Source organism: Ranitomeya imitator, chromosome 4, assembly GCF_032444005.1.
Source record: "Ranitomeya imitator isolate aRanImi1 chromosome 4, aRanImi1.pri, whole genome shotgun sequence".
NCBI lineage: Eukaryota > Metazoa > Chordata > Amphibia > Anura > Dendrobatidae > Ranitomeya > Ranitomeya imitator.
The window spans coordinates 192,949,835-192,973,628 of NC_091285.1; the positions used below are offsets into that span (position 1 = coordinate 192,949,835).

A 23,794-nucleotide genomic window follows, 5' to 3' on the forward strand; every position below is an offset into this window, starting at 1 on the left:
ATTTCTATCTAGGCTTAGTGGGGCACACCAGTTTCTGCAGGAATTTAACCCTGCTGTATCCTGAAAAGATTTGTCTCTCTGGCCTATCCCGTGCCAGCAGGCTCAATATAAGGTAGCTAGCTACGCCCTCCACCCCTTGCTTGAACGTTTGGGTTATACCTGTTTGTTATTGTGCATGCCTTTCTCTGTATTCTGCTTGTTTTTTCCATCCTGCTTGACCTCTCCACCCCTTGCTTGAACGTTTGGGTTATACCTGTTTGTTATTATGCACGTCTTTCTCTTTATTCTGCTTGTTTTCTCCATCCTGCTTGACCTCTCCACTCTTGACATAGGCTATATCTATTGACCCTGTGCGGCCTGCCCCAACCTTGGACCATCTGACCATGTTTTGTCTTTTCCCCTCTGCACCTGTAATGGGGGACAGGGTGGTATGGATTGCTGCTGCTTCCTCATCACACCCCGACGCTCCGCTACAGAAATATCATGTCCATTTTGTGGTGTGCTGGGTGTGTCAAGTAGTTCACCCACCTGTGAGTCAGAATCCCTCACAGCAAAGAGGGCTCCAATCCCTCGCAGACACACACAAATGTTATCAAAGTCCTGATTCATTTTCAATAAAACTTTACTCAATTCGTGCATCTTCATAACAGACAATCCAACAATCTTCAAAACACACAAACAAGAACTTCTCCTGCACACTTTCCCTGGTCTTTTCCTTCAGCTTATCTTCTAGCACGGTGGCTTCCAGACCCGCAGTCCCCTGGGAATTCCAGCTTTCTGATACTAGGTGCTCCCCATCCACTTTCCACATCCTTGGCGAAAAATCAGGTTGCCTCTGCAATTCCTGTTCGGATCGTAAGTCTCGGATGTCACGGGAGGTAACCCACAGACAAGCCACTGACCCTTCCAGACTGCCTCGCTTCCCACGTGCTTTAAGATCTAACATCTCCAGACCTGCTTCCCTCAGTGCTTGTTTTGTCTCTTTCAAGTGTAACTCACCACACAACTACTACCTACCACTCCTTCTAGAACAATTCCTCTCACTCTCCTCTAGCTCCTCCCACTACCTGAAAATTACCTCAGAAAGGCACTCTTCCTGCTACTACACTGGCTCCGCCCCCTTTATCAACTGTCACTACTCTGACTGAAACCAGTTCTCAACACAATCCAATCTCTTACTCTACAGTGCCCCATTAACACTAACCCACAACTACACTGCCATAACCCTTACCAATGCTGACCTACCACTGCCACTGACTGGCCATATTCCTGTCCCTAACACACAGATATCAGAAGAGTGTCAGCCATTATCATATTAAACAGTGTCAACTATCATAAACTACACAGGGCACACAGCAAACACAAAACATACCCAGTTTCATTAGGTAGGCATGCACAGGAATGCAGGGCTCAATGCAGGGCTCAAACCAGCTGCCTGCACACCCCCTTACACACCACCAAACGAAGCCTCTGACCCTCCATTCAGCTGCTGCTATCCTGGGCACTGTCCTGGAGTGGTACTTGGCAACTGCCTGCAGCCAAGCCTAACCTCACCACCAGAGGCTCTAGGGAATAGTGATAGTTGATTATTCATGCCCTTCCAGGGTAAGCCCGGCCCATGGCACAGTGGGTCCACACCCACTCTTGTTACAAAAGTGATAACACAGAAGAAATTTAAAAAATCCAGCATCCTTAGGGAGCGGATAAATATATTAAGACATGAATTTTATTGGGACATTTAAAATAAAAAATAAAATTACATGATCATGAAGTGTTGGGAAAAGGAGAATTGGGGGAGGCACCGGTCTACTCATTTGAAACTCATCCGCTCTTAGTTCTGGACTAACAGCGGTTGAGCTCAAAATGCAAAGTCATGTTTTAATATATTTACCCACTCACTGCGGATGCTGGATTTTTTTAAGTTTCCTCTACAGCTTCTACTGTCCAGGAGCCAGTCTGGATTTTATTAACGCTTTATTAATGCTTTAAGAGCTTCATAGGAATTAAAGCAATGTGGAAGGAAAAAAATGAAAGTTAAGATTTGTTTCCTATAAAAATTTTGTTTTAGCCCGAACTTTTTCATTTTCACAAGAGTAACAGATGAAAATGGATCATACAGTTTGTTGTGCAATTTCTCCTGTAGTGGAAAACTACTGTTTGGGCGCATGGCAGGTCTGGGAAGGGAAGGAGCACCATTTGACTTTTGGCACTCAAAATTCTCTGGTATGGACACCATGTCATGCTTGCAGAGCCCCTGAAGTACCTAAACAGTAGATACAAGTGACCCCATTTTGGAAACTACACCTCTCAAGGAATTCATCTAGGGGTGTAGTGAGCATTTTTAACTCTCAGGCGATTAACATTCCTGTAAAACATTGGGCTGAGTTAATGGAAAATTAATTTTTTTTCCACAAAAAGAGTTGCTTTGGCACCAGCTTTTTAATTTTCAAAAGGAATAATAGGAGAAAAAGAATGGTAAAATTTGTTATACAAATTCTGTTGAGTACACCAATACCCCATATATTGTTGAAAACTACTTTTGAGGATAGTGCAACGTTCAGAACGTAAGAAGCGCCATATTAGAGCTCAGATTTTACTGGAATGATTTTAGGGTGCCATGTAACATTGGCAGAGTCCCTGAGATGCCAAAATAGCAGGACCTCCCAGAAGTGACCCTATTTTACAAACTACACCCTGCATCGAATTCATCTAGGGGTGCAGTGAGTATGTTGACATCACATGTGCCTCACTGAATTTTATACCATTGGGCGATGAAGAAAGAATAATTACATGTTTACCACTAAAATGTTGTTTTCTCCCCAAGTTTTTAATCTTTTAAGGTCTTATAGGAAAAAATTGGATATCAATTCGTTGTACAATTTCTCCAGAGTGTGCCAATTCCCTACATGCAATTGCAAACTACTTTGGAGGCACAGAGGAAAGTTCAGAAGGGAAAGAGGTGTACATTTTGCTGTTACTGTGTTTGAGGTGAGTCTTAATGTGATATCTGGGAAGCAGAATGAACAAATAAACAGCAGGTCATGAATTTGTTATATTTCAGATGCTGTTTTTCATGCAGTATAAGTGATTAGATGAGTTTATTATTTGGGTTGATGCAATTACAGCAATAGTAAATTTATATCTTCTTTCTTGTTTGGCTACTATAACACACTAAAAAAAACCTTTTTTTTACAAAAAAAAAGTTATTGCATTGCCACACTTTGAGAGTTAGAATTTGTCTGTGCTTCTATCAACAGATTTATGCGAGGGCTTATTTTTTATAGGACGAGTTGATGTTTTTATTGGTGCTATTTTCAGGCACATAACATTTTTTGTTCGCTTTTTATTCCAATTTTTGGGAGGCGGAATGAACAATAACCTGCAATTTAACAATAGTTTTGGGGGGGTTTTTGAATGCCATTCACCATGTGAGAAAAGTGATAAGCCAGCTTTATGTTTTGCTGCTTTTACACAATAAAAACTATTTTTTTAGAAAAAAAATTGGTTTTCCATCACTATATTCTGAGAGCTACAGCTTTTTTATTTTTCTGCTGATGGAGCTGTATGGCAGCTTGTTTTTTTTTTTCAGTTATACTATTTTCATTTACATTAGTCTATTTGATGGCATTTTATTCCAGCGTCACACTAGGCGTACGAAAATACAGTCCGTATTGCAAGCCTGCGAGAAAATCTCGCAGTACGGATGTCATACGGATTACATACGGAGGATGCCATGTGCAAAATACGCTGACACACCCTGCCTACGGATGACATACAGATCACTATTTTGGGGACTTTTCTGCTTATTACGGCCGTAAATAATGGACCGTATTTTCATACGCTGAGTGTGACGCCGGCCTTACACTGATATGAGCCTCTTAGATCATTCTCCTGGCATGGTCTTAAACAGGACACCCTAGCTGGCAGACCCAGAGGTCGTCATTCAACCTTGGGTTGCCATGACAGCGATCTGCAGCTCGTGATGATGTCAAGGGAGTGCCAATCTGACAGGAGAGGGAACCTCCTCCCTCTCACAGCCTTCTAAATGCTCCGATTGCTATTGATCACGGCATTTAGGGGGTTAAATAGGAAAAAACAAGCTGTAGCTTGGCTATCAGTTAAGCTGAGCTCCCGGCAGTGATTGTGCGAGCACTACTCCTGTGCCTTCATGATCGCCAGAACTTACCGATACACCCATTTGCAGGATCGCACTGCAAAATAGAATGTACTAGAATGTCCAATGGCGGGAATGGATTAACGCATTCATGACATTACGATTTTCCTTTTTTTTTTCATTATTATTTTTTTTTTGTTTTTTTCCTCCCCTTCTTGTAAAACCTATAACTTTTTTATATCTCCATCAATATAGCCATATGAGCTCTTCTTTTTTGGCAGACGAGTTCTACTTTTTGGCAATTTTCTGAGACCAAGAACATTTTCATTTTGTGAGATCTATGGCTGTGTGAAGGCTTATTTTTTGTGCACTAAGCTCACGTTTCTAATGACATAATTTTGGAGTAGATACGATGTGATGATCGCCTCTAATTGTAATTTATTGAAATCTTGAGGCGCCAAAAAAAACGTAATTTTGGCGGTTTGATTTTTTTTTTCTCGTTACACCGTTTACTGATCTGAATAATTTTAATTTTTTTTGCAAAACCAAAAAGCAGAACAGACACATTATACTGTACATGATCAGAAATCAGGTTAGTGTAATGTTCAGTATTTGGTCAATATTTTACCTCAGTATTTGTAAGCTAAAACCAGGAGTGGGACAATCAGAGGAAAAGTATAATAGAAACACGTCAGCACTTCTTTATTATCACCCTCTCCTAGTTTTGGTTTATAGATACTGAGGTAAAAACTCACCAAATACTGACCGTGTGCTCGTGGCCTGAGTCCCTCAGTACTGGTTACATACCTTGTCAGGATCATGAGCTGTGATGTCCAAATTTGACACTGGTACCCGGACTGAAGAATGTTCCTCAATTTCTCCATGAAATCTTTCCACAGGGGGAGCAGTGAAATTACAGTCAGTCACATCACAGTTGTAAAACTGAGGCTTGTTGTCATTAATGTCTAAAATGCGGATGGTAACCTCTGTTGTAGCTGTTGCATTCTGCATATGAATATTTAGCATCTTTTCTTGAGCCTGTAGGGAAGTAATGAATATGATTGATAAAACTGCTAAATAGTCTTCCACACACAGAATCTGGGGTATTGAAAGCAATCATGGGGCCGCATAACAAAATTTGAAACTGAACCCTAAGCCTCATAGACCCCCTTAAACATGGCACAACATTTTAGCCTTTCCCTACCTTCCAGTATCCACAGTAGTAAGAGGATCCATTATTCCATTATTAGAGCCTGGACTTTGACCTTACAAATGGTACCTCACTCATGGACAAAATAGATATTTACCCAACAGGAGGCAAATAGCATAAAGATTAAAATCTCTTAGGCCACATTCACACGTTCAGTATTTGATCAGTATTTCACCTCAGTATTTGTAAGCCAAAACCAGGAGTGGGTGATAATACAGAAGTGGTGACATGTTTCTATTATACTTTTCCTCTGACTGTTCTTGTCCTGGTTTTGACTTACACATACTGATATAAAATACTGACCAAATACGGAGCGTGTGAACGTGGCTTTATAGTGCAAACATGGTTGTTACACAGACATCTCTCTAATAGAGGTTATATTGGATTCATACGGTAGTTTGCGGATGTGATAAAAGTAGAAGGGAAGTGCTCCAAAATGTGTATAATATATTATATAGAGTCATTACAAACGAAGTGATCTATTTCAAGTGAGGGATCTTTTTAAATGATTAGGAAGCCTTTGCAGGTGTTTTTTTGTTAATTATTCTAAATTACTAAGATAATGACTTTTGGGTTTTCATTGGCTGTAAGCCATAATCATCAACATTTAGGCTATGTGCACACGTAGGAAAAGAGGTGAAGAATTTTCTGCACAAAATCCGCATCTCCTGGCAGAATCCGCAGCCGTGGATTTGCCGCTGTTTTAATGCAGATTTTGTGCGGTTTTTATGCGGAATTGATACGGATTTTGTGCGGATTTTCTGCGTTTTTTGCCACTGCGGAATTTTAACATGGAGGGGTGCGGAAATGCTGCAGATCTACACAAAAGAAGACATGCACTTCTCTGAAGTCCGCAGCAATTCCGCACTGATTTTTCTGCACCATCTACACAGCTTTTTTTTGTCCCATTGAATAACATTATACTGTACATCACAGTGCGGATCTGCAGCGTTTCTGTGCGGAAAAATCCGCTGCATATCCGCAGCAAATCCGCATCGTGTGCACATAGCCTAAAAGAAATAAGCAATTCAAATAGATCACTCTGTTTGGATCCAATTTTATTTTTCCAATGGGAAGAGGGTCATGTGACACTTCAAACTTATTCAGAATTTCACCAGAAAAACAATGGTGTGCTTGGTTTTAATGTAATTTTATTCTTTCATGAGTTATTTACAAGTTTATGACCACTTATAAAATGTGTTCAAAGTGCTGCCCATTGTGTTGGATTGTCAATGCAACCCTCTTCTACCACTCTTTACACACTGATAGCCCACAGTGTGGGCGCTGAGGGGGGCAGAGGTTAGACAATAAGTATGTCCAGTCCATATGCTGGAAAAGGTTTTAGCCAGGATGGGTGGAAATGAAAAAATAACCATACCCAGTCGGTGTGGAAAATGCAATACATAGTCCCTGTAATTCCCCCCCACCTGGAACTGGACACGCCCCCCTTGCGCTGGATGTAAAATTCCAAGAGACACATGTATTAGTGTTGAAGTACCAATACAGTCCTGTTCATTATTTTCACCCCTTCATTTTTTTCATAGACTGTACAGTATCTTGAGAAATAAATGGAAATTTACCAAAGTTATATTCTCTGGATTTTTTAATTAGCACTCCAAAGTAATACAACAATAAAACATTGTTTTCCAACTTACATGTTTCAATTTCAAAGAAGAAACAGAATAAACAGCATGTTCAGCAATAAATCCTAGTTAATAATCTAGTTAATGGGTTGCACACCATTTGGCATTGATGACAGCCTTGAAACATTTATTGTAGCCATCTATAAGCTTTTTGCACTTTTCAGCTGGTATTTTCTCCCACTCTTCCTTTGAGGTTTGTTCAATCTCTTGAATTTTTGCAAGGTTCTTTTTCCCAAAGGCCGATTTCAGCTGACCACAAAGATTTTCAATGGGATTGAGGTCAGGACTCATTACTGGCCATTTTAAAACAGTCCCTTTTTTCTTTTTCAACCATTCCTGTGTGCTTTTGGATGTGTCCTCTGGGTCATTGTCTTGCTGGAGGACCCATGATATTCGACTCAAGCCAAGTTTTCTTACACTGGGTAGGATATTTTGCTCTAAAATCTCTTGATAATTTTCTTATTTCATGATTCCTGTGATACGGTCAAGCCAGGCCTCCAGTACCCGACACAGCTAAGCAACCCAACAGCATTATGGATCCTCCACCATGCTTAACTGACAGTAGGATATTTTCCTTATAAGCTTCATTGCACCATCTGTAAACATGCCAAAAAACTCTATTTTTTACCTATGTCCACAAAACATCTTCCCAAAAGGATTGTGGTTTGTTAAAGTACTCTTTAGGAAAGATCAGTCGTTCCTCTTTATGTATTTTTTTCAACAGTGGTTTCTTCCTGGGCCTTCTCCCATAAAGCTCTGCTTGGTTTAGTGTGTGGCATATGGTACTTTTTGAAACCATAACCCAAGACTGTTCCAGGTTGTCCTTCAGGTCTTTGGATATTTGACATTTGTTTGATATTTGATATCTGTTTTTTTCCACCATTCACTCCAACCTTTAAAGGCATCTCATGTCAATTTTCCTCTTTCACCATGTCCAGTGGGTTCTTGATGGTACCATGCTTGGCAAACTTCTTAATAGTATTGCACACTGTTGAAACTGGGGTACCAAGGTCTTTGAAGATGGCCTTATTCCCTTTGGAAGTCTTGTGTTTGCTAATAATAGCAGTTCTGATGTCCTCAGACAGCTACTTTGTCTTCACCATTGTGACAAAGGATGAGGGCCTACCATGTAGCTTTTTAAAACACTGAAGTCATCATTCATTGGCTAATTCATGTCACATTGGCACCGACAATTAGTCACAGGTGATTCTCATTTGTGATTTACCACAGGCAAGTTAAAATGTTTTTCCATACTAATTAATATAAAGGGTGCCAAAACCAGTATCACAGCAAGCTTTGGGTTTTTGTATTTTTCCCTCCCATTGTTTTTGTTTTAATTTATTGTTTATCATTCGCTCTTTTATATTTAACACGAGTGCTCTATCCAAAAAAACTGTTTCACTTGATTCATTTTTTTTTCAGAAGATATTCCACATTATGTATTTAAACTTGATGGGTGCCAATAACGATGAGCAGGACTGCATATATACACATATATATATATACATACAGCTGCCACCTTGGATATAAATATACTGCTCAAAAAAATAAAGGGCACACTTAAACAACAGAATATAACTCCAAGTAAATCAAACTTCTGTGAAATCAAACTGTCCACTTAGGAAGCAACACTGATTGACAATCAATTTCACATGCTGTTGTGCAAATGGAATAGACAACAGATGGAAATTATTGGCAATTATCAAGACACCCTCAATAAAGGAGTGGTTCTGCAGGTGGGAACCACAGACCACATCTCAATACCAATGCTTTCTGGCTGATGTTTTTGTCACTTTTGAATGTTGGTTGTGCTTTCACACTCGTAGTAGCTTGAGATGGACTCTACAACCAACACAAGTGGCTCAGGTAGTGCAGCTCATCCAGGATGGCACATCAATGCGAGCTGTGGCAAGAAGCTTTGCTGTTTCTGTCAACGTAGTGTCCAGAGGCTGGAGGAGCTACCAGGACGCGTGAAGGGGGCCATAGGAGGGCAACAACCCAGCAGCAGGACAGCTACCTCAGCCTTTGTGAAAGGAGGAACAGGAGGAGCACTGACAGAGCCCTACAAAATCACCTCCAGCAGGCCACAAATTTGCGTGTGTCTGCACAAATATTTAGAAACCGACTCCATGAGGATGGCCTGAGTGCCCGACGTCCACAGATGGGGGTTGTGCTCACAGCCCAACGCCATGCAGGATGCTTAGCATTTGCCACAGAACACCAGGATTGGCAAGTTCACCACTGGCACCCTGTGCTCTTCACAGATGAAAGCAGGTTCACACTGAGCACATGTGACAGACATGATAGAGTCGAGACGTCGTGGAGAGCGATCTGCTGCCTCCAATATCCTTCAGCATGACCGGATTGGCAGTGCGTCATTAATGGTGTGGGGTGGCAATTCTTTGGAGGGCCGCACAGCCCTCCATGTGCTCGCCAGAGGTAGCCTGACTGCCATTAGGTACTGAGATGAGATCCTCAGACCCCTTGTGAGACCATATACTGGTGCAGTTGGCCATGGGTTCCTCCTAATGTAGGACAATGCCTGACCTCATGTGGCTGGAGTGTGTCAGCAGTTCATGCAAGATGAAGGCATTGAAGCTATGGACTTGCCCGCCCATTCCCCAAACCTGAATCCAATTGAACACATCTGTGACATCATGTCTCGCATAATCCACCAACATAACTTTACACCACAAACTGTCCAGGAGTTGGCGGATGCTTTAGTCCAGGTCTGGGAGGAGATTCCTCAGGAGACTATCCGCTGCCTTATCAGGAGCATGCCCAGGTGTTGTAGGGAGATCATACAGGCACGTGGAGGCCACACACACTACTGATAATCATTTCCTTGTCTTGAGGCATTTCCACTGAAGTTGGATCAGCCTGTAACTTCATTTTCCACTTTGATTTTGAGCATCATTCCAACTCCAGACCTTCGTGGGATATTAGTTGTGATTTACGTTGATCATTTTAAGGTTTTATTGTTCTCAACACATTCCACTATGTAATGAATAAAGATTTACAACTGGAATATTTCATTCAGTGATATCTAGGATGTGGGATTTTATTGTTCCCTTTATTTTTTGGAGCAGTGTATATTTATGTATATAATAGACTGTAGACTTGTATGTAACAAATATCCTTTATTGATACATGGTATTGTCTCAGTTAGTATATAGTATAAGGAACAGATAACGTTAAGGCATCACTAAGTTGTATATTAATTATTAATCAAATTTGACAATTTTAATTAATATCGGACCTCAATAGAGGTGGAGAAAGTCCCCATTTAATAATTCTTTTTTATAGAGGTAAGTTTTCGTGCCCTTTTACAGATACTCTCTTGCACACTACATCTAGATTATTGTGGTGTGTCCGTGTTATGTTCGATAAGGATTAGTGGCCTACATTTGTTAAAAACTAGATGGAGGCCCGATGCTATCACATCAGGAGGGCGGTAATGTCACGATGGGGGCAGGCTTTGCTGCGTTAAGAATCTATCCCCCATGTGTTCATCTACCTATCCACTCTCTCTTTCCCCATGTGCTGACTTCTCCCGTCTGTGCTCTCTTCTTTGACCTGTTTTCCCAATGTGCTATCCCCCTTATCTCATTTGCCTGTTGTTGTCTTTGATGTTGTGCCTTTGCTGCTTTCTTTTCATTGTCATTGCTGTACTTTTTAGGAGGAGCCATGTTGGCGTTAATATTTGCTTTTTAAAGGGGTTTCCCACGAACGAAAGTTAATTTTAAAAATTGTCTGTGTGTGACCGTGTACAGAACATACCGCAGCTCCTGGGCAGGGGAGGAAGCAAAAGACAATTCTGACATTACAGCAGGAGATCGCAGAGGATACATTTTGTGAGGTAAAATATTGTTTAAAAACAGTCAGTGAAATATTTTACCTCACAAAATGAATCCTCTGTGATTCCCGCCTCTAATGTCAGTATTGTCTTTTGCTTCCTTCCCTGCCCAGGAGATGTGGTATGCTCTGTACACGGTCAGACACAGACAATTTGTAAAATGAACTTTCTTTGTAGGAAAACCGCTTTAATGTGACCGGCTTCCTCTGCCTGTAGACATGTTGCACATCTGCTGCCAGGATCAGCCGAATGATTCACTGCGCCTGCACAGAATTCGCACAGGCGCATTAAATCAGACCGCCGCCATCTTTGTGCAGACAGAGCGGTGGTCACATAAAAACTGTGCATGTGCTCCTCCTGTACAAAGATGGCGGCAGTCTTTGAATCATTCTGCTGATCCTGGTGGCGGCGTGTTCAAAACAGTGTTCCGCTGGTGGTACCACGCAAGAGGCTGTGTACAGCATATACAGTGTGTGTGTGTGTGTTGCGTACGGCATATACAGAGTGTGTGTGTGGTGCGTACGGCATATACAGAGTGTGTGTGTGTGTGGTGCATACTGCATATACAGTCTGTGTATGTGGTGCGTACGGCATATACAGTGTGTGTGTGTGGTGCATACGGCGTATACTGTGCGTGTGTGTGTGGTGCGACGGTGTTCCGCTGGTGGTACCGCGCAAGAGGCTGGGATCACCAGCAGTTTCCATATTGAGACACCCATCACTTGGGTGTCCCAATATGGCGGTCGGTGAACTTCCGCCACTTGGAATTCTGGGATCCGGACACATCTGGATGGAACAGGATGTGAAGACCATACAAGGTAAATATATATTAGAAGAAGATGGTTCAATTTGATCCAATTCCTCAGTGTACTCACTTCAGCTCCGCTATTTCATATTTATTAAATGTTACACCTTAATTATGAATTTGGCACACCTTACTCCAGTGCAAACCATGGTAGTACATTTCTCAAAAGCAGATAAGAGCATAATACCAATGTGTCACATGTTGCAAGCTAATGCAAACATTTTTTTTGATGAGTGTAAATTGACTCACTTCCCAATGTTAGAAAACAACATGACCAATGTGTCAAATGTTGCATGTCAATGTAGAATTTTGTTCAAATTGCTGTTTTCTGTGCTTGTTAAAATGGTTGGATCATAAATGTATTTGTTCCACACCTTTTTAACACCTTGATGCTCAATGATAGATATTTATATAATGGAGCATGTGAAGGTGTTTTTAAATCAGGCTCAGGAGCTGAGTCTGCCCCAAACAGGGCAGATGCCAGCTACATTACATGGTTGACATCTGCATCTAGCAGCAGCAGGCACCGCTACCGCCAATCACTGCTGTTAACCTCTTAAGTGCCAATGTCAATCACTTACAGCAACATTTAAGCGCTGTGATCTGGCCAGTGTGTTTGTTTGGGTTCCCATCACTCTACAATCGATGTGACAGCAGAAAGCTGATGACATGCTAGTACAGGCGGGGAATGGCTGAAAACCCCCCTGTCTTATTATGGTAATTCTCCTGTGATGTCCAGTCAACCAGGCTGGGTGTCATAGTAGACAGCAATTTTGTAGCATTGGTGTATATAGTACAAGCAATGCCAGGTTCAAGTCCCCTACAGAAATTAAACAAAAAGTGAAGGTTTAAAAATATAAAAAAAACAAACATAAGAATTCAAATCACCTGCTTTTTTCTACAGTTAGGGCTCATTCATAAGTCCGATTTTCTCGTACAAGTGCTATCCATGATAACACTTGTACCTACAATATTCTATGGTGCTCTGCACATGTCTCCCTCGGACCAAGTGGTCACTGAAAAATAACTGAGACATGTCCGGTTTTGGTCCAAGCATCAGATCAAAATCAGCAATGCTGATCTATGGGCCCATGAAAAAATGTGGTACAATTTTTATGAACTGTCAGAAAGGCCAAGGTGGAGAATTTTGTTTTCTCCACATACGAGAAAATATAATGATACTCTAGTCAGAATAATTGATCCATTTTTCTTGTACATGGAAAATGCTGAAGTATGAATGATCCCTTGAGAGTAAAGAAGTGTAAAAAATAAAAAGTAAAATAAACATACTTGGAATCACAGCATCTGTAAAATTCCAATCAAAATATAAAATCAACTAAGCATATAAACAAATGAAGTAAAGAAGCAAAGGTCAAAAAGCCAGAGTTGGTGACAGCATTGCGAAAAAAAAGTGTAGTAAGAAGCTATTAAAATGTCATATCTGTCCTGAAATTATATAAATAAAAACACTATATAGTTAAATGAATGTTGTCACTCAAAATTACAACTTGTCCTGTAAAAAGCAAGTCCTAATAGACAGAAAAATAAAAAAAGATCTGGCTATTTCAAACAGGGGGAGGGAAAAATTGAAAGCTGTCTGATAACACCCACTTGGATATAACACAAGTTAACTCATTTGGTGCCTATACTGTGATTGCTAATTTCTCCACAATGGAGAAGTGAAATTTACATCTTCTGTCCAGTTCAACATAAAATTTGGTGAAATGTCCACTCCTCTTTAAAGCACAACTCCAGCTTTTTTTTTTTACTTCAGCACTGGAGTGGTGCAACTAAAGTAAGTTCCCTTCCCATAGTAATATACTGACCATCTGCTGTCTTTAGCTGTTCACGGGTCACCTCTGATTCGTGCTGCCATTCTGGGCCACAAAGCTTCATTCTGTCCTCGTTCCAGTCCTCATAGACTTACACTGAGTTATAACTTCCATATCTCCTAGCACCCGATCAGTCAGGCAGGTCACAAACTGCTGGAGAACAACCGGAGTGGCGCAGATAAAAGATTAAGACGGCGGCTGGTAAGTTAGTATGAGACTAAGTGCAGGGAACTTAGATTAGTAGCACCACTACAGTGCAGCAATAGAAAAAATGGGTTAAGAGGGTGATCACCTGTCTAGAATATTTTTGGTCAATTATAAATATGATGTAATGCAACAATCCAAAACTTAGGCCAGCAATGTGTCCAGATGACATGCCCCCCAAGCAAATACCAAACTTTCAATATATTACAAAAAAATTGGAGACAGCACACCAACTTGTAAAGGTGAAAAAAGTGCCATTTAATAGCCCATAATGGCAATGTTTGAGCTCCAAGTGGGAATTTGAAAAATGTTCACACTTGGAGCTGAAACATCGTTATTATGGGCTATTAAATAGCAATTTTATTTTCACCTTTACAAGATGATGTGCTGCCTCCAATTTCCTCTAATATACATGTAAGCATAGTAATAATAGTTGTAGTGCAGCGGGGTGGGTGCAGTGCAATACATAGGCAGGGACCACAGAATGTTCAACATAAAGAGTGTCTTTATTTCCAGACACACATACAGGAGTGATATCTTCCTGATCACAACCAGGTTTCTGCAAATACAGTCCATATTCAAAACCTGTTGCTGTGAACAATTGCACCGCCGTGTCTCTTGGGTGTATCAGCCGCTTTGAAGTTCCTGGCTCTGTGTTAGCTCCACACAGACCTGGGTTGCACAGAGCCTCCTGCTGTGCAGCTTGCAAACTCCAAAACTGACACACCCAAGGCCAAACTGACAGATTTTAAATGGAATCGTGGCCATACAGCCACTTCCAAAACCCGGAGTGGAGAGAGGGATTCACCCCACTATAAAACCTGCAAATCCCTCTAAAAATAAAAGCCCTTGATGGGTTTCCCTAAAAATCTGACTGGTTCAGCTACTTGAACCCAATCCACACTTCCTTTTTTGCCTTCTGATTCACAGGCATTCTGCTGTAAACACAAGGCACTCCAGCGGGTTAAATATGACTCCGTCTGCATCCTGACCCTTGCATATGATCTCCCTCACTGCTTTACACAGTGTAGACTTTAGAAGGATGACAGGGTGTTAATGTGTCACAGTAGAAGGATGAAGCTGATGACCAGAACTGTCACTGGAGTATTGCATGTCCTACCACCACCACCACACCTTCCTGCAACAGAATGTAAAGAGGCTGCAGAGCTGTGTGCTGTTCAGGTCACGACTTGAGAATACCAATTTTGCTGTTATCTTGAAGGGTTTCAGCTTGAATAGATTTGTTCTCTCTTTTTTACAACATAACTATAACAAGAAGACATGATAATATATATTGAATTACAGAAATTAGGTGTAAAACATGGGTATATACCATCTAATCTTTACAACATTTTTGTAAAACAGCTTACCTCAAAATCTAGTTCAACAGCAAGAGTCACATCATCACTGCTTGGATCACAATAGCAAAAAACTATAGTGATAACAGCGTAGACTTCAAAACCATGAAAGAGTGTTAACTTGTCACAGGAGCAGGATAGAGCTACTAACCAGAACTGTCACTCAAGGAAGATTGGCCACGTCCCCCAGCAACCAGGAAGTAAGGAGACTGCAGAACTGTGTGCTGCTCAAGACACAACTTGAGAATAACTCTACCTAAACTTTAATTTTTTTAATTCGTAAATGAACGGTTCAAGAGAATATAAGTAACTTTGTAATATATCTTGCTAGAAAAAAGCCTGTTTACCTTCCTGCACTGACATTCACTCTCAAAATTACTGAAACCATCAGTTTTTTCTTAAATGTGCTGCTATAGAAGAATATGGAGAGAAGCTGTAAGCAGAAAGAGGCATAGGACCCAAAGAGAAACTGCTGAGGTTTCTAGCGACTAAAGCCTGCAGAGATGGAAAAAAAACTAAAATTGTAGAATTCAAGTCGCATAATTAAATGGCCTGAACACTACAACAGTGTCAGCGCCACATACGCAGATGGTCCCAATATCGGAATATCATATCTCAATGCCATCCACACTACCTCATTGTATGCTTACAACACTGACAGAAATAGAGTTCCCATAAATGTATCAACACTATGCTCTTTATTACTGTACCCACCACATAGGCCTTAAAAAAAATCCTGTGAGAATACTTCACGTATTAACATTATTGCTGTGGCCATTGAAAGTTTACCAGTGTTATAGTTACTTTTTTGCATGATAGTTGCTGTGGACAATATATTTCACTTTGACACCATGAAGATTCTGTATATAGATTATGGTGAATAGCATAGCTTTGTTGTAAGAGTAGGACAATGTGAGGTGCTTCCTTTACTTTTGGGATACTCACCACCACCTGTAATATAACCTGTTCCTCATCTTCCAACAGAGCTTCCCGATCTATGTTTCCTGCCACACGGATTTCCCCATCTCTATCTATGTCAAATAGACCAGGCTTAGAAGAACCTGCAGATATAAAGAAATTCAGTGTAGTATGATTAAAAAGCAATATTAGGTTTCTTCACTATATATATCAAACATTGTGGGCTCTCTACAGATGACATACTTACTTTCTATGTAATAAAAGATGTCATCCATGATTCCCCTGTCACCATCAATAGCTGAAACTGTCAGGACACTGAAGCCCTGTATAAAGACAAAATGCGACTTTACAGAAAAGTTCTGTGGGTACCACTCAGATACAGAATTACTGGAGTCCTGGGTTCAATATATTCCAAATTGTCTACATTGCTTTAAATTTTGAGGGTTTTTTTGTCTGCTATAACTAAGGCCTCATTCAGAAGTCAATTTTTCACATGTGGGTTCTACTCATGGTTCTCCTCTCTATCAGAATTATAATTTTGGAGGAGACCCACTTTAGAAGGGTGCCTAGTGTGAGGCCTAATTTACACATCTGTTTTTTCTTGCACACAAGAGATTAAGTAATGGCATCAATGTGTATGACACACTTTTCTTTCATTTCTGATCTGCGTCATCCCTCTTTTGCTTCTCTTATTCGTCACTCAGTGAAAAATGGATATAAACACAACTGCTACATGGGTGGCATCTCAGGGCAGTCCGTTTCATTAGCTAACCCATTCAATTGTATAAGCAAGATTCATTTGCAAATCAGCATGCAAAAATATGTAATAAGGGTCACAGTCTGTCCATTTGTTCATGTGCTTTCCAGATAGCAAAGGCAGTGTTATACTACCCATAGTGGTAGACCACGGAGCTGTTATGGGTCCCTTGAGCTGGTAGGCCAGTGCCGAGTGGCACTGCCCACACCTACTTCCACCAGGCACTCCGATTTCAACAGTACCTGCACCCTAAGGATGCAGATACCCTTGAATGCAATGAAAGATGTTCCATCATTAAGCCTGTGTTTCTGAGGTGACTCAGCAAAGTGGATGATAATGCGGAGCCCAGGTCTTGATACAGAACAGAGCAGATGAGGATGGTTAGTATTTTTTTTAGTTCTGTTAATCAAAAATAAAATACTGGGGGGCATCATACTGTGTATAGTAATCATAAATGGTAATAGGACCTGTGGGACCATTATACTGTTAGAATCTGTTTAGTTTGTTGCTATCAGCCATTTTCTTGTGGAGTTCTGGCTGCTGGTCTTTTTCCTCCGGTGCTGGGTTTATCTTGGGTCAGGTGTTTGTTTCACTCTTTATTAACCAGCACCTTCCTTCCAGTCCTTGCTGGACAACAGTGTTAATCTGCTTGAGCTCTAGCTTGGTGCTTTGCTTAGTGTTCTGTGTGTGTTTTGTGCATTACTGGTACCTCTGGTTCTGCTAGCCTTAGTTTCTGTTTTCTATTGGTTTCTGCAGCCTTCTCTGTGTTTTCTATTAGGAGGTGACCCGTTTTTGTACCCAGTCCTTAATTCTTTTAGGGTACCCCTTCCCCTTATCTATAGGTCTCCGCTTGAGATTAACCTAGGATCGTCGGTTGGTCTATTCGCTAGGAATGTGACCGCGACGTCATCACAGGTCCTGCGCTCATACCAACCCTGGGACCGGAAGCTGTCGGGTGCACCGCACACAGGCACCAGGACTACAAGGGGCCTACGGAAGGTGAGTATATGTTTATTTTTTTATTTTAAGTCTTTTTTAACCACGCATATAGTGCCCACATTGCTATATACTACGTGGGCTGTGTTACATACTGCGTGGGCTGCGTTATATACTACATGGCTGCTATGTACTACGTGGACAGTGTTATATACTATGTGGGCAATGTTATATACTGTGTGGGCTGCGTTATATGTTACATGGCTGCTATATACTATGTGGGCAATGTTATATACTGCGTGGGCTGCGTTATACACTACATGGCTGCTATATACTACGTGGGCAGTGTTATATACTGTGTGGGCTGCGTTATATACTACATGGCTGCTATATACTACGTGGGCAGTGTTATATACTGTGTGGGATGCGTTATATACTGCATGGCTGCTATATACTACGTGGCCAGTGTTATATACTATGTGGGCAATGTTATATACTGCGTGGGCTGTGTTATATACTGTTTGGGCTGTGTTATATACTGCGTGGCCACTGTTATATACTGTGTGGCCTGTATTAACGCATCAGGTATTCAAGAATATGTAATGGCCTGTGCTATATACAATGTGGCTGCTATATACAGTGGGGCAAAAAAGTATTTAGTCAGTCAGCAATAGTGCAAGTTCCACCACTTAAAAAGATGAGAGGCGTCTGTAATTTACATCATAGGTAGACCTCAACTATGGGAGACAAACTGAGAAAAAAAAATCTAGAAAATCACATTGTCTGTTTTTTTAACAATTTATTTGCATATTATGTACATACTGTACATACATATTCTAGAATACCCGATGCGTTAGAATCGGGCCACCATCTAGTCTACTATATAATCATCTAATTCTGTCTGTTTATCTGTAACGGAAATCCCGCGTCACTGAATGGTCGCCACATAGTTCACTCATGTTTACTGAACAAGTTCTGTCAGTCACTGTACCATGCAGTTCAGTCACATTTGCTGGACAAGTTCTGTCAGTCACAGTGCCACGTAGTTCAGTCACGTTTACTGAACAAGTTCTGTCAGTCACAGTGCCACGTAGTTCAGTCAGATTTACTGAGCAAGTTCTGTTAGTCACAGTGTGACGTAGTTCAGTCACGTTTACTGAACAAGTTCTGTCAGTCACAGTGCCACGTAGTTCAGTCACATTTAGTGAACAAGTTCTGTCAGTCACAATGTGACATAGTTCACTCACGTTTACTGAATAAGTTCTGTCAGTCACAGTGTGATGTAGTTCACTCACGTTTGCTGAACAAGTTCTGTCAGTCACAGTGCCACGTAGTTCAGTCTCGTTTCCTGAACATGTTCTGTCAGTCACAGTGCGACATAGTTCACTCACGTTTACTGAACACGTTCAGTCAGTCAATGTGGTGTACAAAAATATTTTGGGCTGATATTGTTCACAAATATATTATAGTGTCGATGTACTTCTTTCATTCGATGATTTATTTGAATACAGTTAGATATTCATGCAATGGTTTATATATTTTGATGGTCTGTTTAATAATTTTGTTCAGTTGTAATAAGTTCTATGAGCAATAAAATTTTATGATAATGTATATATTTTACACGGAAAATCCTGTGTATTCATTGCATTGTTCTTAAATCTTCATAAATAAACTACATACATATTCTAGAATACCTGATGCATTAGAATCGGGCCACCATCTAGCATTGTATATAAGGAGTTATGAAAGCCATCATACTATATATTGGAGTTGTGAGGGGCATGATACTGAAAATAGGGAACTGTGGAGCCTTTATACTGTGTATAGAGAGCTGTGGAAGCCATCATACTGTATATAATGAGCTGTGAAGGAAACCATACTTTGTATACGGAGCTGTGGGGAGCAATCAAACTGTATAATGGGCAGTGGGGGCTATCATATGTAAGAGGGGCTTTGAGTTTACCATACATGGGTTTATCATACTGTATAAGTGCTGTGAGTTCCATCACACTGTGTGAAGCGTTGTGGGGGCGGTGTACATGGTGCGGGGACCTATGAGGGCCATCATAAGTGGTGTAGGGGCCATCATACTGTGTATATGGAGCTGTGGGATACTTCATACTGTATAGGGTGCTGTGGGGGCTATCATACTGTATATAGGGGAGGTGTGGGGCCATCACATTGTAAATACAGGAGCTGTGGGAGTCATTATACTATGTATAGGGAGGCTGTGGGAGTCATTATACTATGTATAGGGAGGCTGTGGGAGTCATTATAGTGTATAAGGGGTATGGGGCCAACAAACTGTGTAAAGGGCTTTTGTGGTATCATACAGTATTAGGTGCTGTAGGTTCCATCATACATGGTGTGGGGACTTTGGGAGCCATCATACAGCTCGAGTGCTGTGGTAGCCATCGAACAGTATACATTAATGGTAGGGAGGGCTGTTTGGTCCAACATACTGTATGAGGGCTTTGTGGTGGGCATCAGACTGTATGTGGGCTTTGGAACAATGATACTGTGTGTGTGGTGGGGGTCTCTGTGGGGGTCATCATAATATACGTGTTGGGGGTACTGTGAGAGCAAATTACTGTCTCCTTCCCCATTATCCTATGGAATATAAACCTGCAAGGGCAGGGCCCTCTCCCCTCTGTATCTGTCTATCATTGTTAGTTCTATTTACTGTAAGTCATATCTGTATTTTGTATATAACCCTTTCTCATGTACAGCACTATGGAATCAATGGTACCTTAAAAATATATACGGTAATACTAATGTGGGGAGAATTAACTGTGAGGAAGTATACTGTGGGTGAGGGCATTTTTGGGGACATCATACTCTAAAAGTCTTATTAAAGGGGTATCATAGTTGGTGAGAACACTAAGGGGCTTCAGCATGGGCACTATTTCTGTGTACATGCTGCAAAAGATGTCCCTCTCTTTGTGCTTAAAAGTTGTGAGTTATTCCCTTCCGTGACTGCACTTATGTACCCCGACCCTGCCTACTCTGCAAAATATTTTTTTGGGGGTGAGGAGGGGTGATAATACAGACTCTTTTTATGGGACCTCATGATTTCTATGTATGCTGCATACCATGAAAATGTAAGGAAGTGACAGTAGTTGGGTATAATTATTTAGGTGAAAAAGAGAAACGCATACTTTGAAATTATGAGAAAAAGAGTCAGTAGGGTGATACTTTGCTTTTTTGCTTTCTATTAAACCAGCCTGGGGGAAAATACATTACCTTCTACAAAACGAGATCTGCCATATACCACAGACCAGCATAAGGCCCCTTTCAGATGACAATACTTTGGTCAGTTTTTACAGTATTTATAAAGCAAGGGTTGAACAGAGAATGTGTAAAGGAAAGATCTGACATCTACTCTGGGTTTGGGCTTATAAATAGATGCAGAATACCAAGCAAAAGAGTGCTATATGAAAGATGTCTAAGGAGGCTTATTCCTAATACTCATGTACAGCTCTCCAGCATTAATCAGTGTGAATAAAAGACGGAGATGAGCATTTGTCTCTATGACATTAGCTGTGTCATTGTCATTATATCCTAAACCTGACAATATAGTGTCATATTTATTGCCATTCTCCATAAAAAAAATTTAAAAAAATTATTACTTACCGTTACAGTATTTTCATAAACAGAAGACACATAAGGTGCTCCGATAAATTCTGGATTCAGATCTGGAAGGTCCAGAACTCTCACAGACACATAAGCTATGGTGGTTCTATATATGAATGTATTATTTAAATATCCTCCCTTGTCCTATGAATTAAAAGGACATGTTAAGGAAATGCAAACCATAGCACAGTGTTCAAATAATTTGGTTAGTCTGTGGTACAGGTCTTTTATTTTATGTATGTAGTTAAGCTTTCTACTTTCCATTCGGTTTGTTTGTGAATATAGCTATTTACAGTACATTGGAATCATCAGCTAGCTTAAAGCTAAAGACACACAAGTCAGGACTTACCATATACATTAAAGGGTTTTTTTTAAACATCATACATGGTTAAAATTGCAAAGTACTTGTAATAACTTTGCAATTTACTTATTATTAAAATCCTCTCTGTTCTAAAGTTCTTTGCTCTCCAGTTAGTTGTTTATTGCTAACTGTCTAAGTTGCCTGAAGTAGCAGGTCCCCTAGACAATCATGACTTTGCAGCACAACACTTACAACCTCATTGCTATAGAACTTGTAAGTGCTGTTCTGAAGCTAATCCAGCCAGCTTCACTGCCACTGCACTCCTCAGAGGCAAAGCTCCTCCGAGCTAGAGCTCCCTCTGCTTGCAGCATCGGAGTGTGCACAGTGGACATGGTAGCACTGCCGAAAAGCCATGTAACTGTTTGCTCAATGTAAAAAAACAATCCTTTAAGCGATAATCGGTACTCTTACTCAAGCAACTTTAGTCTTGCTGATCAGCACAATGAAGAGAACACAATGCTCATACGTTCCGTAGTAGCAAGGGTAAATAAGTAGAAAATACAGTTACAGTATGTGAAAACATCTTTGCCACCTTCCTGTTTTCCTACTCTTTTGCATGTTTTTCACACTTAAATGTTTTAGATCACCAAACAAATGTAAATATTAGACAAAGATAACAAAAGTAAACACAAAATGCAGTTTTTAAATGAAGGTCTTTATCATTATTAACCCCTTCATGACCCAGCCTATTTTGACCTTAATGACCTGGCCGTTTTTTGCAATTTTGACGAGTGTCCATTTATGAGGTAATAACTTGGGAACGCTTCAACGGATCCTAACGGTTCTGAGATTGTTTTTTCGTGACATATTGGCCATCATGTTAGTGGTAAACTTAGGTCAATAATTTTTGCGTTTATTTGTGAAAAAAATGGAAATTTGGCTAAAATTTTGAATATTTCACAATTTTTGAATTTTTATTCTGTTAAACCAGAGAGTTATGTGACACAAAATAGTTAATAAATAACATTTCCCACATGTCTATTTTACATCAGCACAATTTTGGAAACAACATTTTTTTTTGCTAGGAAGTTATAAGGGTTAAAATTTGACCAGCAATTTCTCATTTTTACAACAAAATTTACAAAACCATATTTTTTAGGGACCACCTCACATTTGAAGTCAGTGTTTGAGGGGTCTATATGGCTGAAAATACCCAAAATTGACACCATTCTAAAAACTGCACCCCTCAAGGTGCACAAAACCACATTCAAGAAGTTTATTAACCCTTCAGGTGCTTCACAGGAGCAGAAGCAACATGGAAGGAAAAAATGAACATTTAACTTTTTAGTCACAAAAATGATCTTTTAGCAATATTTTTTTATTTTCCCAAGGGTAAAAGGAAATACTGGACCCCAAAAGTTATTGTACAATTTGTCCTGAGTACGCCGATACCTCATATGTTGGGGGGAACCACTGTCTGGGCGCACGATTGGGCTCTGAAGGGAAGGAGCGCCATTTGACTTTTTCAATGAAAAATTGGCTCCAATCTTTAGCGGACACCATGTCGCGTTTGGAGAGCCCCTGTGTGCCTAAACATTGGAGCTTCCCCAAAAGTGACCCCATTTTGGAAACTAGACCCCCAAGGAGCTTATCTAGATGCATAGTGAGCACTTTGAACCCCCAGGTGCTTCACAAATTGATCCGTAAAAATGAAAAAGTACTTTTTTTTTTGCAAAAAAATTCATTTAGCCTCAATTTGTTCATTTCCACATGGGCAACAGGATAAAATGGATCCTAAAATTTATTGCGCAATTCCTCCTGAGTACACTGATACCTCACATGTGGGGGTAAACCACTGTTTGGGCACGCGGCAGGGCTCAGAAGGGAAGGAGTGCCATTTGACTTTTTGAATGAAAAATTAGCTCCAATCGTTAGCGGACACCATGTCGCGTTTGGAGAGACCCTGTGTGCCTAAACATTGGAGCTCCCCCACATGTGACCCCATTTTGGAAACTAGACCTCCCATGGAACTAATGTAGATGTGGGGTGACAACTTTAAACCCCCAAGTGCTTCATAGAAGTTTATAACGCAGAGCCGTGAAAATAAAAAATTATTTTTCTTTCCTCAAATTATTTTTTAGCCTGCAATTTTTTATTTTCAGAGTAACAGGAGAAATTGGACCCCAAAAGTTGTTGTCCAGTTTGTCCTGAGTATGCTGATGCCCCA

General features: G+C 40.5%; 1 protein-coding gene across 1 annotated transcript in view; it reads right to left on the reverse strand.

The window, feature by feature from the left end:
* The window catches only part of CDHR2 (cadherin related family member 2), a 220,419-nt gene that overhangs the window by 100,920 nt on the left and 95,705 nt on the right, over positions 1-23,794 (reverse strand). The window contains exons 9-12 of the mRNA XM_069764192.1: positions 21,267-21,410; positions 16,188-16,263; positions 15,968-16,083; positions 4,922-5,152 (exon numbers count right to left, since the gene is read on the reverse strand). Coding sequence (XP_069620293.1) covers positions 4,922-5,152; positions 15,968-16,083; positions 16,188-16,263; positions 21,267-21,410 — 567 coding nt within the window. The remainder of the gene's footprint in view (positions 1-4,921; positions 5,153-15,967; positions 16,084-16,187; positions 16,264-21,266; positions 21,411-23,794) is intronic.